At 41.3% G+C, this 19,695-nt stretch overlaps 1 protein-coding gene across 1 annotated transcript in view; it reads left to right on the forward strand.

The window, feature by feature from the left end:
- SLC1A1 (solute carrier family 1 member 1) overlaps window positions 1-19,695 on the forward strand; it is a 74,642-nt gene that overhangs the window by 19,959 nt on the left and 34,988 nt on the right. The window contains exon 2 of the mRNA XM_004004350.5: window positions 14,900-15,040. Coding sequence (XP_004004399.1) covers window positions 14,900-15,040 — 141 coding nt within the window. The remainder of the gene's footprint in view (window positions 1-14,899; window positions 15,041-19,695) is intronic.

Here is a 19,695-nt window from a genome sequence, read left to right on the forward strand (position 1 = left end):
ACCAGGCAGCTACTGTCAGAATCTCTTGCCTTCCCTCCCTGCAAGGCCAGGCAGTGCGTGCAGGGCACCCAGCATTCTGATTTCTTCTGTGCTGTACATTTTTAGTATGGGGCAAGGAATTAGATCCTCCTCCCTCCTTCCAGTCCGGTGTTTCCCCTGAACTAAAAGAGTGCTTAACCAGGTTATTAGAGTCACTTCTTTTCCACTGTCTAAAAATGTTTCTGACTTCAAGCCACGTCACTGTGTGGCCTTCAGTTCCAGATCCTTTTAGAGAACCACACTGGTACTTGGGCTCACCCGCTTGCCCTTTTGAGTTGCCACAAGGAAAAAGGGAGTGACTTGAGACTCTACAAAAGAGCAAGGTTCCAAATCAGATATATCTGACTTCAGAGCTGAGCCCTTCCTCCAAAAGACACCAATATACACCAGCCCTGAACAGCCTGAATATCTGGACAGTTGAATACAACAGGTCAACTTGTTCCTGCCAGATTGTGCTCCTGTCTGGTTGGTTTAGTTTGAGGAAGAAAGTGACGTAAGAAAGGGCTTGCGATGGGGACGTGGCAGTCAGGATGGCTTCTCTTGACCTCCTCCTTCCTCTGGAAACAGATGAATTAACAAACTCATTCATACTCTCACCCAAGCTCTGCGAGGAGCCACCGTCATCATCCAGCCAAACCTCTCCCTGGCCCACGTCATGGATCTGGGATTCTCATTCTTCTTCAGCCTTCTCTCTCTCCTACTCGTCATGGAGCTGCTTTTCCACCGCCCAAGTCTGGCATGGCTTCACTTTCCTTTCCAAGAACAGCCTCCTAACTACTTATCTCCCTGTTCTAATCCATCCTACACATCTCAGCCCCTACATACCTCAGCTAGCTTTATCACCAATCCAGGCCCAGTTTATGCAAACATGTTCAGTGGCTATTCATTGTCTCTGCTAATAGCTAATCTTGGTGTACTACTTTATGGTGTAACACATGGTTTATCTCATTTAATCCTCACAGTGACCTGGTTTATATGAAGGGACCTAAGGGTCAGAGAAGTATAAATTCTCTCCCTTGGTATTCTAGGCCTTTTGGGGTATATCCCAACTTAGGTTTCTTATCTCAGCTCTCTATAAACTACCTGTTGAGCATCAGCCAGACCATTGGCCAAACACATTTTTATAACATCTTCATGGAGGGAGCTGTGCATTGGGGTCAGACAGACCTGGTGTTGGGGCTGGCCATGTGACTGTGGGCAAGTTTTCTGACCCTGCTTGTGTGAATTCACTGTGATACACCATTTTATATAGGGGACTTAGATTTTGGTATCTGCAGGGGCTCCTGGAGTCACTCCCCTTTAGTTAAACCAATACAAGGACAACTGTAGAATGTCTGTATTTTGAAGGCTTGTGAGAGTAGATGACTGTAAAGGTGATTAGGACAGAGGACTTGGCGAGTATTAGTTTCTTTTTCCCCTGATTCTTCTGTCCTTGGGTGCTTCTCCCACTCTCCTTCTTCCTCACTAGTACCTGCCTTTTGAATTCCTATTCTCATTTGGAAGGTGCATCTGAACTGCTCCCTTTCTTATTCCAGCCTGATGAGAATTTCAAGAAAGCTTTGAATTTCTACAAACCCTGTAGACCATCAGACTCTCCCAGGCTGTCATCACTGTGCATGTCCCGTCCTGCCTACTAGAAGGCAGGTTCTCCATGGCAGGGGGCAACTTCCTCACTTTGCCCTCTCTGCCTGTGGTGCAGAGAGAAGCTAGTCAGATAACGCTTGGCAGACTCACTCAAGATCACCGGAGGCTGGATGAGATCATCATCGTTTCCTGGCCCCTGTGGTGTTTGCCTTCCTCTGATCACCGTGGCTTTCCCTCTTGTGTTTTATCATGTCCCTGTACTGTCTTAAGTGGAAAAACCAGAATGAAAGATGACAACTTTAGAGGAAGTTGGCTTGAAGAGGTATTTGGTGCAGCCTCACAGAGTTTAATGATTATCTTTAAGCTTTTGTTAACATTTAAAACTTGAGTGGTTTCACACAATGAACCATATCGCTAAGAAAAATGAAGATGAGGCCACCCTGGACCCTCACTTTTCTGTGACAGTGCTTGACTGGCGCTGTCAGGAGCCCCGCAGGCCTGCTGCTTGCACTTCTTCCCTGACTCTCGTCCTTGGATATTTACAATCTTTGATTTAAACTGTGAAAAATCATTAAAATATATTTACACTCTTAAGAACAGAGTAGTTCCTCTTTCTGATTTTTATAGCAGGTGGTAAAGTTTCTGTTGTTTCCCAGAGCGGTGAAAAGGTTATTCTTTTATTAAATAGGTTTTGTAAGTGTCTTTGTGCTCTCCATCTGCAGACATCTTCCATTATTTAGGATCTATGGTGATAGAGGCCTCAAGGCCCATTACAACACCAACCACCTGTCAATGCAGTTTGTGGCTTCTTTCAGATGGAAGAGTCATCACCTTCATTCTTTGCAACTGCAAAAAGTGAAAAATATCCAATTCCTCTGCTTTCACAGTCACCTTTTAAAACTGATCCCTGTGCTCCCCAAAGAGAAAGGCAGAAGCAACAGGGAAGGTCCACCCTCCCTGAAGGGAGATGGAGAAAGAAGAGAACTCTCTCACTTTACACCTTATCCCATTTAACCCTTACCCTATGTTTCTGAGTCAACTATCATTCCTTGTCTGATGAGAAAACTAACGCACGAAGAGGCAATTGTTTACCCTCCGTCCCAGAGCCAGGAAATAAATGATGAGCAGAGTTTGGGCCCAGCTGTATCTAACTTATGTCTCATTCTTTCTATTCTGTCTGCCTTAGGATCTTCACCCTTTCTCACCGTGTTTCTAAGACTGGTATTTGTATAATTTGTTAGTTGGAAGACAGTCGAGAGCTGAGTGAAATAAACAAAACTTGAGCTTCTGCCTGCTTGAAATATGTTTCTATTCAGCCCTCCACTGGGAGTGTGTCTGTAAGCCTCCTAACTTTCCACCATTAATAGCTCTATAATTTGAGTGGTCTTCAAGGAAATTGGAACAATAAAGAATAATAAGGTAACTACACTGTGAAATAGGATGCATTTCTTTTGTTGAGATCAAAGCGCTTCCTACATATATTTTCTCCTTTGGTTCTCACAACGTTTCTGATGTACCTTTGTTGAAGTATATACTTCAAGCACTTCAGTGTAACAGCCAAAATCAAAGACATTAAGTGACAGCTAAGTATGTGGTAGAAATGGAATTAAAATCTGCATTCGTGACTCCTCTTTCCATTATACTCCTGCTTGGTTTTTCCTTATACCAGAGAGAGCCTAAGCGCATTTTAAAAGCTCTGTTCTCTCTCCTTTTGTTGCTGCTATTATCTCTGTTGTTCCTCAGTCACAGCTAACCCCGAGCCTTCCTGCAGGGGGTGGAGCTAAATCATCTGAGTTTATTATTCCACTTAATACTGGGAACCACATGATGTAGCTACTGTTGTTGATGTCTGTTTGACTGGTGAAGAGGTTTAGCCTCATGTTAGTGAGGTTAAGGTCCTCCAACTAGTACCTGTTAGAGCAGACTCAACTGCAGACCTGGACGACACATGGAAGTTTCCAAAGGGCCTTGTATCTTCTCCTAGACTATAAACCACATGAGGACCAGAACCACAAGTGTTTCCTCCCTAGAGTTTAGCAAACTGACATTGTGCAGCAGGGACTCTAGTCAAATGAATTAGTGACCGCTAACTTTGATTTTTCTTTTCCTACAGAGATTGTTAGGTCATATTGTTTTCAGATTAATCCTGGTTTTCTGTTGGTGGTTTTGATTGATTTGTACGCCCTGTAATTAAAAAATAAGCTCTCATACATCTCCTTTGTGGGCTATGAACTACAATCTGTAATCACAACTTTTCTTTCAATTGATCATCTTTCTGAGCCGTTAATAAACATGTCTGGCATCACATGGGTGTTTTAATTGGTCTTTCCAGATGGTAAGGCCTTCAGATCTGATAATCTCATCCATATCATACTAAGTGAAAGCTTGAACAAAATGCCACGTCTTTGGCAATCTTCGTTCCGATAGTATGATAACTAAAAGGGAAAAAGAGTCTCCATGTGTTTCTGTCTTCTCTCCCACCCCAGGGAAATGTCATCAAACTGTCACCCGATCAAAATGGAAATGAATCACACTTAGTATCACCTGGCCTGCCTTTCTCTTTTTTTGTTTTTTAAATCGATTCACTTTGAGAGTATATATATGCTTTTTCTAGTTGAGGTAAAATTCATATAACATAAACGTTACATTTAAGGTGTACCATTTAGTGGGTTTTAGTATATTCAATGTGTTGCACAGCCATCACCACTGTCTAATTTCAGAACACTTTCCATCACACCCCCCAGAAATCTCATGCCTATTAGCAGTCAGTCCCTATCTCTCACCCCCATTCTGTCTCTTGCTTATTCTGGACCTTTCATGTGAATGGAATCATATAGTATGTGGCCTTTTGTGTCTGGATTCTTTCACTGAGCTTAAAGTTTTCAAGGTTCACCCATGCTATACCATGTATTAGTAATTCACACTTTTCTGTAGCTGAATAACGTTCCAGGGTATGAACACACTACATTTTGTTTATCCAGTATTAATAGATAGTTATTGTATTTTACTTCTTGGCTATTATGATTAATGTTGCTAAGAATGTTTCATGTACAAGTTCTTTTGCAAAGATATGTTTCCAATTCCCTTCTACCTAGGAGAATAATTGCCTAGGTCAGCTATAACACTGCTGGGTCATATGGTAACAGTACGTTTAACTTTTTGAGGAACTGTCAAATAGTTTTCCATGAGGACTGTACCATTTTACATCCATACAATGTGAGAGAGTTCTAGTTTCTTCACATCGTCACCAACATATGTTATTTTCTGTTTGCTTTTTATAACCATTCTAACAAATGTTTTTCTTTGTGGTTTTGATTTATAGTTCCCTAATGAGTAATGATGTTGAACATCTTTTCATGTGCTTAACTGTATATTTTTCTTTGGAGAAATATCTATTTAAATCTTTTGCCCATTTTTAAAATGAGGTTGCCTTTTTATTCTTGAGTTGTAACAGTTCTTTATATATCCCAGGTAGTAGATCCTTACCAGATACATAATTTGCATATCTGCCTTTCTCTTTTTTAGTTTTTATTTTATTTTTCAGCTGTGCTGGGTCTGTGTTGCTGCACACAGGCTTTCTCTAGTTGGGGTTCACAGGCTCCAGATGTGGGCTTCAGGAGTTGTGGCACATGGCCTTAGTTGCCCTGCAGCATGTGGAAGCTTCCTGGACCAGGGATCGAACCCATGCGCCCTGCATTGGCAGGCAGATTCTTAACCACTGGACCACCAGGGAAGGCCCACATATAAACCTTTCTTGACTTGATTATAAAGCAAAAGTTTTCAAGAACATTTGTATTTTGTTTTCATATTGTGAAGTTAGGTGGTGTCTACCAGGCCATACCTCATTTTTACCTGTTAGTATTTGGAAGGCCACCAGAACTTTCCTGAAAAATGAGGATTGGGGTGGGAAGGAAGCACTTTGTTCTCTGTGGGTTTTGCCATTGGGGTCGTGCATTAATCCCCCTCCTGCCTTGAAGAAAGCCATGGTCGCCATGATGGAAGGTTCCCTGGAGCTGAGGATGCGTGTAGGGGCAGAAGCTTGAGGGGTTAATGGCATTTCTATCCGTAAAAATGGACATATTGTTTCTGCTTTAGACTCAGGTTGTCTTTTGCTCTCAAAGAAAAATTCAAGGGCAGATGAGCCCCCATCCTCCCATCAGCCGTCATTAGGGCTCATTTCTTGTAGTCAAGATGTTTGCCAGTGTGAGCTGGTTTCATAGGAAGCTTTTCCTCCAGAGCTGAAGAAGGTGGCTAAGTGAGAGACCGGGAGTCGGCAGGAACAGTCTTGTGTGTTCAGGGCCTTTACGCAGGAGCAGCTCCACTTGCGCGTGTGTTGGAGCCAGGCCTCACGGTGCTGGGCTTGAGGCCAGCAGCAGGGTCCTTCCACTCTGTCAAGTTGGATTCTGCAGGTTACTACCTGTGGATTCTACCCGTTACTGAAGGTCCCTTGGAGGCTCTTGCCAGGTTCACTTACCTCTTTGTTACTCAAGGCGTGCAGCCTGCCTTCCAACAAAATCCCTGGGTGAGTGTGCGCACATTGAAGTTGAAGGAAAGCGGGTCTTCAGCTCCCAGTCTCCCTGCTGGCTGCTCACCTCACATGGTTCTCAGTCTCTGTGTCTGAACAGCCCTCCTCCTCCCTTCCACGGCTCCATGGGTTGGCCTGTGGGATGCTGATGCCAGCTGTACTGGCTGCGGCTTCCTTTCCTTGCTGGTTGAACAAAGATAAGTAGCATTTCCCTGAAGTGCTCTCAGACTTGTAAACATTTCCACAGAAATCCTGAACTAGTTCTCTATCTGTGTTTACTCTTGAGCCTTCTTCACTCTTCTCCTCCTTCGGCCCTGCCTTCCTGTGTGTCCCCACAGCTCCAGCTCCCACCTTGCATCGTTAGTCTTTAGGCCACCTGGATTCCCCCTCTGCTGAGTTGCATCTGTGATTGGCTCTCTTTAGACTGCAAGCTTCTTGAGGGAAAGGGTCTTATGCCATCCATTTTTATATCTTTAGTACCACCACTGGACCTAACATCCTTTGGACAGTAAATATTTGCAAAATTTAATTAGGCGATTGAAATCACAATAAAAAGGACTTTGGAAGAACCAAGAATTTCAAATGCCTTTTCTTCTGGTGCTGCCCAGATCCTGAGACTTTGATTTCAGTGATGTCCAGTGCTGTCGGAATGAACAGACATTACATTCAGTGCATTTCATGGCTTCTTCAGGTGTCATTATTTTAACCCTAAAGTTTCTTTTTCATTTATAAGATAAAAGGAAATATTTCACTACCAAAATAAACACTGTAGACTAAGGGAATAACTTTGTAAGTTTAGTCACACCAAAAATATGTTATGTGACTCTCTCCCCTCAACTCCTGACCCTACTGCTTTGAGCTCTGTGATCATGACTCACCTGTTAGAGCCACAACCATGTTGAGGATTTCACGAGAAAACCTAGGAGTGTATAACCTAGAATAATAGTTAACATTTCTGGAATACTTATTATACGAGCCAGGCACTGTTTATTCTGAGCACTTTTTGTATAGTCTCATTTTTAAATCTCCCAATGACTCTGAGATTGATATTTTACTATTCCCATCATTATAGGTGGGGAAACAGAGGCACAGGCAGCATGATCCATATTTTGCCTGAAATTCCACAGCTAATGAAATGGTGACTCCAAGATTTGAACACAGATAGTCTGAGTACAAAGCCTGCCTCCTAAACAGTTGGCGCTGGGTTAGTTTCTTCCCTCAAAATGTCTCATGTGATTTAATATGCCTAATTTCCCCAGTGGCTTAGACAGTAAAGAATCTGTCTTCAATGTCAGAGTCCCGGGTTCGATCCCTGGGTTGAGAAGATCCCCTGGAGAAGGGAATGGCTACCCACTCCACTATTCTTACTTAGAGAATTCCATGAACAAAGGAGCCTGGCGGGCTACAGCCCATTGGGTCCCAAAGAGTCGGACATGACTGAGAGACTAACATGCATTCCATCATGTAAAGGTCCCCTGATTATGCATTACTCTTCTCTCTATTTTCTGTTGTCCAGTGTGTTGCAGGAATAGGTGGTCTATAAATGATTTTTGGTTAATTGATCCCACAAAAGAGCAATAGTTGTTTTAGTATCAGTATATCAGGTCTTTAGTATAGCAAGAACTTTACTGTATGTGGTGGGACTTTCAACTTTAATCTCCACTCACTCCTTTATCCATCTTAAAATAGACATGTTGGAAAGGGTAAGGAATAAATAATTGATGGTGCTGTAGCATCTAGTAATATGGTAGTTGAGCTAATGTGGATGAATCCTACCATCCCAAACACATAGAAATATAATACCCTTCTCCAAATTAATGTGTAACCCAAACTCAAAGAAAGAAAAATTCCCATTTACCAGAAATAAAAGGGAACACAAAGCCTGAAGTGTAAACAAAACCTGATAAGGTCTAAAGCCAATTATAGCCCTTGGAGAAGGCAATGGCACCCCACTTCAGTACTCTTGCCCGGAAAATCCCACGGATGGAGGAGCCTGGTAGGCTGCAGTCTATGGGGTCACGAAGAGTCAGACACGACTGAGCGACTTCACTTTGACTTTTCACTTTCATGCATTGGAGAAGGAAATGGCAACCTACTCCAGTATTCTTGCCTGGAGAATCCCAGGGATGGGGGAGCCTGGTGGGCTGCCATCTATGGGGTTGCACAGAGTCAGGCACAACTGAAGCGACTTAGCAGCAGCAGCAGCAGTGATGGGTGATAGGGGTTCTAATATCCACATAGAGACGAGATAAGATCTTGGCCCATACAGGTGAAGGAGCTAGTATCATTCCTCTTCATAGAGCCTAAAACCTCAAAATTTGGTCCTACCCTTGGAAAGAAGGGGCTTCCCTTGTGGCTCAGGTGGTAAAGAATCTGCCTGCAATGTGGGGACTTGGATTCAATCCCTGAGTTGGGAAGATCCCCTGGAGACGGGAAAGGCTACCCACTCCAGTATTCTGGCCGAGAGAATTCCACAGACTGTATAGGCCATGTGGTCGCAAAGAGTCAGACACAACTGAGCGAGTTTCACTTCATTTCGCTTAGAAAGAAGACCAGAAAAATTTTACCCTGTGACCCAGGGAAACCTCAAGAAAGCTGCCTTCTGCCCATGTCTAAGAGTAAAGAGGAAGAGAGGCACCCATGAGAAAATTAAAACTCAGACATATACTTACCTGGTTGTGTGATCTAAATTTACTCCAGCACAGAATATAGGAGGACTTTCCTCATGACCTTAAAACTCCTAAACTCCCAGGAGAAACAGGTGTCCTATTATGTATAGGGACAATTTCACAACCATGGAAAGCCAACCCCCTTCCTAAAAGACAAATCTACGATCAAAAATTACAAATCACACAAGGAAATGACACAAGCAAGAGAATACAAAAGCTGGGCATGATGCAACCATCTGAAAGAGTATGTAGTACCTATGTTTAACATGATTTAAAAAAACAAAACAGATGGAAGAGGAAATAGGAAACAGAAAAATGATGCTGTGAGAAGGATACAGTAACTTCCAGAAATGAAACTTAGAGACAGTAGAATTGAAAACTCAGTGGGGGAGTTCCCTGGTGTGCGGAGGTTAATAGTCAGCCGCCTGTTGCTCTGGCTAAGCCATGAGAAAATCACCATGGGAAAAGAATAAAAGCAAAATATAGCAATACAGCATAACCCAAGTAAAAATACATTGGGTTGATTAGCTGGGGTTGTCATACCCTGCTAAGCTGAGGAAAAACATAGTGTGCACCTTGGAACGCTGCTTTTGCACACACTAAGATGCTTTCCCAAGGCATATGCACGTCTATGACCTCCAGCTAGGTGATAGCCCTTGTACAAGAAAATAACAAAGATAGTTTAAAGTAATCAATAAAATGGGAGAGATGACTAGGAACACAGGAGGCTGCCTTCAATGTAGCACAGTAGATACTTTCTGCTTGCCAAGACACTAAATTAAAGTGATGCGGCTCTGAGGAACAGGGCTCTTGATCCAAGAGGTCTTGAGTCCCCTAATCCCATCTTTAAAACTTTAATTCTGTCTCTAGTTTCTTTTTCCCAAACTGTACGTCGACTGCTTTCGATCACTACCTGCTGCCCTGGGTGCAGCACTAGTGGCCTAGTGTTTAGGATTCCAGGCTTTCACTGCTGTGTCCTGAGTTCAGTCCACGGTTGGCAAACTGAGATAAAGGACCCCCAGACGAACTGCTTGGCCAACTCAGTAGCGTATGGAAAATGAAAACAATTTCACTTTACATATATTTGAGTTGATGAGATTGTGGGTAAATTTTTAACACTTTTGATTTCCAGTAGAGTTGTTAGAATATTGCCTATGCAGTAAATATATTTTTTAAGGCTTAAAAAAAAAAGTTTTATAGACACACGGGTATCTGTGTTTTGTGTCAGAGTTCGTGTAAAGAGCTTATATTGTTGAAGCTACTCAGCTCCAAAGGAAAAGATGAGAAAAGGGGGCAGGTATATTTCAGTGGAAGTATAGGAGAGAGAAACCGTCCTCCTATCTATTCAGAGTATGCATGTTGTTGTTGTTTAGTCCCCAAGTCCAACTCTTTTGCAACCCCGTGGACTGTAGCCTGCCAGTCTCCTCTGTTCATGGGATTTCCCAGGCAAGAATACTGGAATTAGTTGCCATTTTCTTCTCCAAGAGATCTTCCCAACCCAGGCATAGAACCTGCATCTCCTGCCTTGGCAGGCATGTTCCTTACCACTGAGCTTCCAGGGAGGCCTAGTGTATGCCAAGCCATTTGTTAATAACTTTATTCATCCCATACTTTTTATTTTCTGGTTATCAACATTCAGATTAGCTCCTCAGGGGCTTAATCTAGTGCTTCAAATAGTACATAACATGACAGCATGGCTAGATAACTATTTCAGTGGTAATTAAAAATGTATTTTCCTTTGCCAATAGTTCTTATTTAATCAAGACAGATTCAAATCTGTGAACCAGAGAACTATTCTGGGGCTTTGATTAAAAACCACAGAAGATTTTAATCTCTTTTCTGCAAATACCCTAAAACAGGAACAATGCTGTTTTTATAAATCTGAATCAAACGCAATTCAGCTACTATCCCCAGATTAATTTTTATAACTAGAAAGAACACGTGCATAAGAACAAAGATCAGGTAGTGCCCCTGTGAAGCGAGAAGGGAGAGCGTGAAGTCCCTGTGAACTCTGGGTGGTATCTTGCAGCTGACATTTCAGAGGCCACACTGGTTCCCTAAGGACTCACTCTTGGCTGGGAGTGGATTTCCACAAGTGCCTTTGACTGTGGAAAAATTAGGCTTCACAGCCACTGATTCAGCTGCCAGATCCTGGACTGAGGAGGAAAGGCCCTCCCTCCGGCCCTGCTAGCCACCCAGGCAGTGTATGTTGCCAGAAGAACAGCACGGGGCCTGTGCCTCGTGCCCTCAGCCCCTCCTTCCTCACCATACACTGATGCCTCGCAGCTCACAAACTGCTCCCATTCTTTGTTGAAAGGGCCGTGGTGAGATTTTGCTTTGTTTTGTTTTGTTTGTTTAAAATTAAAATTACCTATTTTCTTCTGCTGGACAGTATTTAATAGGGCAGGGTGTTGAGTTATCTGCTAGATTGCAGTACTAAAAAAAAAAAAAAAAAAACCACATGCATAAGAACAAAGTTTGGGTAGGACCTGGGAAATGGTGAGGGGAAAGGAGTAGATAGGTTGGTGCAATTAATTATTTATGACCTTTTATTTTGATCTCCAGAATTATTTCATAAACAATATTTTTAAAATAAAATTTGCAGGAAAACAAATCATCCCATTACCTCCAAAATAGGGCTACTGAACTGGCAATTGTTGTTTGAGGCAACATGGGCATGAAACAATGACATCCTGTATGTCTTTTCTATTTAAAAAAAAAGACATTATTTTTGTCTGTGCTGGGTCTTTGTGGCTGCACATGGGCTTTCTCTCGTTATGGTGCGTGGGCTGCTCGCTGTGGTGGCTTCTCTTGTTGAAGAGCACGGGTTCTAGGGTGTACAGGTTCAGTAGTTGTAGTACATGGGCTTGCTCTGCAGCCTGTGGGATCCTCTTGGACAAGGAGTGGAACCTATCACCCCTGCATTGGCAAGCAGATTCTTAACCACTGGACCACCAGAGAAGTCCATATCTTCTCTTTTAAGCTTAAGGTTTTAAACTGGAGGAAGAAATTTCTAGCTATGGTCTTGTTTTCCTCCCTAGCTTCTCCCTTCCTTGTTTTACCAATGAATTTACATTTCATGTAAAAAACATTGCCAGCTCTCCAGGAGCCAATGAGCTGGTTTTATGATCCTATTTTAAAACTGAGGACACTATGGCTCAGAGATGATCACATCTTGGCCCTCTGAAGGCACCTTTGAGGGCAGCCCTTTTGCCCTACCTCCAATCCCACCACTCGACAACAGGAGAAGTTAAAGCCATGACCCAAGTTATGTACTTTGTAGGTGGTAGAACCTGAACTTGATCCTGCTCTCCTAACACCATATACTTCCCAACCACCTTAGTACCTGCTTGGGATCTTCCTGCCTGTGTGGGGAAAAGCAGCCCAAGAATGAGTTCCTGGTAATTAAAGGGCTACAACCATCTAGGTAACAACTGTACCTTTGGGCTTATTTCCTGGACCTGCTGAAGGCCTCTGTATAGATATGCCATTCAGGAAGGTTCTTGGGCTTCATCTTCTCTGGTTCTGGGAGTGGCCCTACCATGTGCATCTGACCTGTGTACCCCTGGGTGGGCACTTAATCCCAGCAGCCCTTGGCTATGAATAAACCTCTCCATGTTCCGTCATCCATTCCAAGATTCTGACTCTGGAAAAGGGTAGGGAAGGATGTACACTGTGAAATCCTGGCTTCATCTTGGAACCTGGCAAATCTTCCAGTGATTTTTCTCTTATCCTGCATCTCATTTTTTCCAAGTGTGTTTGAGACCAAGGCATAGTACATCCATTCACAAATGTTAACTCCTGGCTGAGGTCATTCACCAGTATTTTTTGTTCTTAAGGGTCCTGGGATGACATCTCTGGCCCAGAGAAAATCTCCCAACTGCTTTTCCAAGTCTTGGTTGGTGTTTGTATTCTCCTTTCAGTCAATAAATATCAGAATATAATTTGTGATATTCAACTTCAAGAACAAGCTTGATAGAAAGTGTTCATTACTAAATACAGTAACTTATTCATTGTGCTTGTCACCTTTGATTGCTTTTAAATGACTCCTTGTGGAGACTCTTTTTATCTCTACCATTAAAAACCCATATCTGGTTAAAGGCTGAAAAATAGCAAGTACATTTCTTTCTAACTGCCTTGCATTCATTTGGGGTGGAGATGATTAGAGGCACAGTTAATCGTTGGTAATATAAACCCTAAGATGGGGAGCACATGGGTTCTTTTGCTACCCAACAGAGTGCTTTTGTGGCTGGTTTTTAAGCACAGACACATCTCCTTTATTTTTACATACAGAGCTTTCTTTGACATACAAGCCAAAATTTTACTTGAAGCAACCTGAATACTAAGAGAGAGTATCTGGTTTTTCTGTTTGTTTGTTTAAAGCACTGAACATCACAGAGCATCCTTATAGAACAATATATTTATGTTCCATATAGAACAGGTAAACATAGCTAATTAAGTAAGTAGTAAGCACAACATGCTTTTAATATTTGCTTAAAATATTTTGAATCCTTGGTGTTCTTAACCATTCTGGAGTCTCTAACGCTTAAGTTTTGAAATCTGTATCAAAAAGGATCAAAAATACAGAGGCTTTTTTGTTTGTTTGCTTTAACTGCAACTTCAAAAATGTTTATGTGTATATGTTTGCTCCAAAAATAATTTAAAATGGATGATCAGAAACACATTCAATAATGTATGTACAAAGTAGAGATCAAGGCAAAGGTGGAATATGTAGGAAAATAAAAGCTAAAGATAAGGTTACTTATCTGATGTAACTTATAAATGTTTCATATAAGGTTACTTATGGGCTTCCCTGGTGGCCTAGATGATAAAGAATCTGCCTGCAGTGTGGGAGACCTGGGTTCAATCTCTGGGTTGGGAAGATACCCTGGAGAAGGGCATGGCAACCCATTCTAGTACTGAGAATCCCCACGGACAGAGGAGCCTGGCAGGCCAGTCCTGGGGTCGCAAAGAGTCAGACACGACTGAGCACAGCACAGCACAGTGGGCATGAGAAGTATACCAGAATGTAAATGGAAGCTCTACTGTTGATTGTAATTCACATCTCTTCATTTGCTCTAGTGTTCTTAACTGTACGCAAATAACTCTAAATTTTCACATACTAATTATTTGCATTTGCAAATTAACATATCCAGTTATATCCTTCCTGAATGTTCCTGCCCTCTAGTCATTTTACTTCCAGTTAGCATGTCATCCATCAGAGGTTGATGAAGAAAAAAAAGATGTGTGAGTCATCCCAAAAGATGTGTGAGCTTTCTTTCTTGATTAATAGAAGGTAGTAGGGAGTGGCCGTTGATGGGAATAGGGTGGAGTAGGGCAACCGGGTGTTACTAGAAGAAATACTTAAAATTTGTGAATTTTAGTTGTCAGAGTCATCTCAGAAGTGAAAGAGTTCATACTAACATCGTATTAAGGCAAGCTTTCAGAGAATGCATACTGTTTCTTAATATTGAACATTTCCCTACTATATTTAAAATAGATAACCAACCTACCATATAGCACAGGAAACGATACTCAATGTCTTGTAATAACCTGTAAGGGAAAGTAATCTGAAAAATATGTATAACTGAATCATTTTGCTGTGAAACTAACACATTGTAAATCAACTCTACTTCTATAAAAAGAGGAGTATTACTAAAATTTTATTAAAAGAATATGAGAAAAATACAAACTGATATGTAAAGTATAAAACATGTAAAATATCTATAGATAGACAATAAAAGTGGTGTGTGAAACAACTGTTATATTGGGCTGGCTAAGACTGAACTTTTTTTTCTCCTTCTCACAGTATTCTTTGATGTTTTGTCACGATAATATAATTGAAGGGGAATAAAGGAGATGGAAAAAGCTCTCATATGAATTTTACTTTTTACAGATATACTCATTACCTTTTAAAATGCAATTTGTTTTTTAAGTCTAATATTTGCCGACTCAAGGAAGATCATCAAAATTATTTTTCTTGCCACTAAAAATTGTATTTGGGGGATTTTTTTCATAGCAATTTATACCAAAAAAAATCTAATGTTGTTCCTTTCTTCTTCCCAATCATTGTTTTTCTTAGGGATTGTTATAGGAGTCTTGGTTCGAGAATACAGCAAGCTATCTAACCTGGAGAAATTCTACTTTTCCTTTCCTGGAGAGATTCTGATGAGAATGCTGAAACTCGTCATTTTACCATTAATTGTATCCAGCATGATTACAGGTACCTTTAGAAAACTGATGTTCTCTGTGATTATTTAAGGAGCCATCAATCACCTGAGTTGTTCTTATTAAGGAAAAAGTCAAAATGCATCTAATGTACCACACACACACATACCTCCCTTGGAAAGTACATATTTGCTTGAGTGAAATATTTCATTATTCACAAAGTGGCATTGCTTTGCCTGTAGCACTGTCAACCACAGCTCAGATCTTCGTTTGACCAGCTATGGAATGTCTCGTGAGGAAGGAAGAAAAAAAAAGGCATATTTGGTCAGTCATCGGGCTTCCCTGGTGGCTCAGAGGGTATAGCGTCTGCCTGCAATGCAGGAGACACAGGTTCAATCCCTGGGTCGGGAAGATCCCCTGGAGAAGGAAATGGCAACCCACTCCAGTATTCCTGCCTGGGGAATCCCATGGACAGAGGAGCCTGGTGGGCTACAGTCCACGGGGTCGCAGAGTCGGACACGACTGAGCGACTTCCCATTCACTTTTCTTCCTTCCATGTCATCCGGCATCCTCAGGCAAAATGTGGTTATCAGCTTGGATCATGTTTTCTGTAATTTACTCATTTGTTTCTCAGCTGCAGCCATCATGCCTCTAGCCTTTCAGCCTGCAGGGTCCTCTATCCCCTCTTCTCACTCACTTCCACTCCTCCACAGAACTCAGAACCTGCTACATACGTGCCCTGGAAATCTGCCCAGGGACCAGTAGTCACATGTTGTGGGAAAGGTTTAATGATGGGTTGGTACCATATTTCAAGAGCCTGGTGTTTTTAAACCTGAACTTGTGACACACTTGAATTTGGAAATGATTTTTCCCTTATGAATTGTTATGTTGCAGGGTATCTTTATAGAACACACTCCTTTATGTAGGTAGAGATTAATTGGCTTTATAAAAACGTCATTCGTCTGGGTATGGTTAGCTCCTCTGTGGCTTCCATACTTTGTCTTTTTCTCATTCTGGCAGTAGGTAAAATACAGCAATTGCTAGTATTGCCAACTTGAAAATCAGTTTTATATAACCATGCAATTAGGGTTCTTGACATATCCTCTTCTAGAACATTTTTCTCTACTGCCACTAAAGAGATGTAGGACTGATCTCTGTAGAGCTGGACATTGGCAGGGGGAAGGATGGATGGGTGTCAGGCTCTGCTGCTTTCAGCAACTGCATTGCTTCAGTTGTAGACTTGGCCATTGAACTTTTGAAGTGCCAAACTCCAATCAGACCAGAGTCCACTGGAAGCCTAGTTCTTAAGTGGTCTTGGTGTTCTTGGCTTATTATAGACATAAAGAGAATATAATTATGCTTTGAAATGCCTGGTTTCTTTTAGGGCCTGCAGCCAGAGGGCCAGATTAGCAGACCAGTCATTTGTACCATATAACGATTATTTGTTTAACTTCAAATTATTGGAGGCATTTAAAATTTGGAAGACTTCATGTAAACATCCATATTTCTTTACTCATTCACATTACCTGCCTTCTCCTGTGGAGATGGCTGTTCTATAAACCCTTAGAATTTTCTCCATATCAAAGAGTTGTAATCTTTTCCTAGGGTCTTTTGAGAACACGATGAAAGCTTTGGACTCTCTCTCAAGAAAAATTTTCAAAGCTGTACCTATGTACTGTATTCTGCATGCATTTGCACAAAGGTTCATAAACTACTTTGTGGTTGATACTTACATCTATGGAGGAAGGTATGGAAAGTTGATCCAGATTAGGCAGCAAATCCAAAACCCATGCAGTAAGCCAGATTTTATAAGAAAAGGTAACAATACTGTGTGAATATACTAGTTGGATATATTAGATGTTGAAAATATGTACTTGGCATTTGATAACAAGTAAGACTTTTGCAGTCTGTTTTGAGTGCTAGCTCAGCCTTGCAAATAATCTAGGAAAATAATTTGCATTCCACTTGCATAGCCCAGCTGCTTTTTGAAGGTGTAGCACAAATCTGGAAATTTTTTGCACTTTTCCCTCACCAAATCCCACAGTTAAACACTATCCATTCTTTTGACATAAAGTGATAAAATGGTCAAAGATTCAAAGGACATGAACAAAACAGGAATGGGTACAATGATGATAATTTGTGTTTTAAGTTTTTCAGATTAAAAGGAAAAAATAATAGCAGTACTAAGGCAAGGTTATGGGAAAACAGGCTCAATCACTCTTTCAGTTACTGTTTAATTGGAACCAACTTTCTGGGGAGAAGTTTGGAACATGTTCTGATCTTTCTACCTCACATTTCTATTCTGATGAATTTAACATAAATCATCAGAGATAGGTTCAAAGATTTAGGTACAAGGGTGTTCATGGTAATATTTGTTTGTATAATGGTGATAAATGATAAGGAATCTAAATGTATGTTATACCCATAAGTTAGGATTCTATGCACCTATCAAAAATTTTGTTTTGGAAACATATTTAATGAAGGTTGAAAATGTTCCTGTTACAATATAAAGTAGGAGAATAAAATTAATTAGATAAGATATTGTGTACAATACAAATTTTATTAAAATTTATATACATTTTTAAAAGTTAGGACCCAAACCAAATGGCTAACAATGATTAGATTCAGTTAGTAAGAAAAAATGATCACTGAGCTTTCTTTTATGTTTTAAAGGCAAACACACATTATTTTTCTGTTTTTTTGTTTTGTATTTTCTTTCTTCTTTTTTCCTTCCTTCCCTGCCCTCCCTTTCCTTCCTTCCTTCCTTCTTCCCTTCATTCCTTCCAGAAGAAGTAGGTGGGATGGATTCTGCTCTGTACCCCTCCAGCCTTGCCTCTGGTAGTCTCCCAGCCCTTCTGCTCCCCAGCTCTGCCCCCTGCCCCTGAGCTCAGCACCACCTTTACCTGGTGTGTGGTCCTTCCCCCAAACCCTGCAGTGATCCTCAGCCTCCCAACCCAGCACAGAGCCAGGAGGGTGAAGCAGAAGATGGTTGTGGAAAATATACAGGAAGCGCAGCTTTCAAGTTTCAAAAGCCTTTATAAATCCACCAGATCAAGAGCTTATTTCATACACTTATTAGGACAAAGGAGAATTCATGCTGGAAGCAGGGGAAAGCTGAATGAGTGCCCTAAGGATACATAAATCAGTGGCAGAGAGACAGTAAAACCTGAGACGAATAATCTGTGCTTATGCATAATCTTGCCAAATTAACAAAGTAACAAAACCTCTGCCATCAAAGCCTCTGCTGACATAAAACTACTTTATAGCTTTTTTTTTTAAACAGGGAGAATCTCTCTTCATGTGATAAGCCATCACATTAATCAAGGAAATTTGAATATAGACTGGTTATTAGGTGGTATCAAGAAATTTTTGAGGGACTTCCCAGGCAGTCCAGTGGTTAAGTCTCCATGCTGCCAATGGAGGGGGCTCGGGTACCATCCTTGGTCTGGGAACTAATCTCACGTGCTGTGTGGTGTGGCCAAAAATAAATGAAAGGTTTTAATTTAACAGAGAGCTTGTTATTCATAATACAAATAAATTTTTTTTAAAAGAAATTGTTGATAGTGCTGATAGTGGCATTTAATTATATAAGAAACTGATCTTTTTTTTTTTTTAAGTGTATAGGATTATGTAGGGATGAAAATGACATAATGTCTGGAACTTGCTTTAACACATACACACGAAGAAGGCACAATGGACATCATCTCAAGGCATTTTTAGAGGCAGATAGTTTAGGCACTAGCAGAATCCTACCTTTAATTTATATCCTGAAGGATACACCCATGCCACATGCAGAATATCTGCACTTTGACCCCGTGAGCATTAGGTCTGTAAGCTGTATTTGTATCCCACAGCCAGCGAAATAGCAGGGGAGATGGCTTATGAACATGCCTGAAAAGTGTGGCTCTGGAAATCCTGGCCCAGGTGTTAATCAGCCAGGGAGTTTAAATTTAGGTCACATTTTCTTTAATACCCAGCACAGGAATGGAACGACTCCTTCCCTCCTGTTCTGAGAGATTCCCCAAGCATCCCCACAGGAAGCTGTCTTACTCCCCTGATGCAGAAGCTGGAACGACAACAATCTGATCTCACCTCCAGAGGCAGAGAGAGGTTCCCCGTTAGGGGTTTAACTAAGGCTTAGAGATAAACAGCATTTATTAAGGCTTAAATACAAATGGTATTTATCAGAATATATTTGTGAATAGATTTCCCTACAAGCAAGAATCTGGAAGGTTTTTCTGTAAAGGGCCAGATAAGTGAATATTCAAGACGTTTGGAGCCATATGGTCCCTGTCCAACTCTCCAACTGGGTATCACAGAAAGGCAGCAATAGACAATATGTCAGTGATTGGGCCTGGGTGCATTGCCAATAAAGCATTTATTTACAAAAAAATAAAAAAAGAATAGGAGACAAAGCTGGCAGCTGAACTATCTGAGTGACAAACCAATTTCTGGAGAAAATGCTACTCATACCAAGTGGTGAGTGTAAATGCCTTGAAGAGATGCTGAAGAATGGAGGATGGAGCAGATAAAGTGACATCTCAAGGTATTTGGAGACCCCCCTCACCCCCCGCCGTTTTTAAATTCAGATTTCGCAGGTGACATCCTTGTGCTATTTAGGCTGGGGAGGGCATTTTTTTTTTAAGAATATGTATTCGTTTACTCGTAAGTGGCTGTGCCCTGGGACGCCATCCACACCTCCAGTAGAAA

This window comes from Ovis aries, chromosome 2 (assembly GCF_016772045.2).
Source record: "Ovis aries strain OAR_USU_Benz2616 breed Rambouillet chromosome 2, ARS-UI_Ramb_v3.0, whole genome shotgun sequence".
Classification (NCBI taxonomy): Eukaryota; Metazoa; Chordata; class Mammalia; order Artiodactyla; family Bovidae; genus Ovis; species Ovis aries.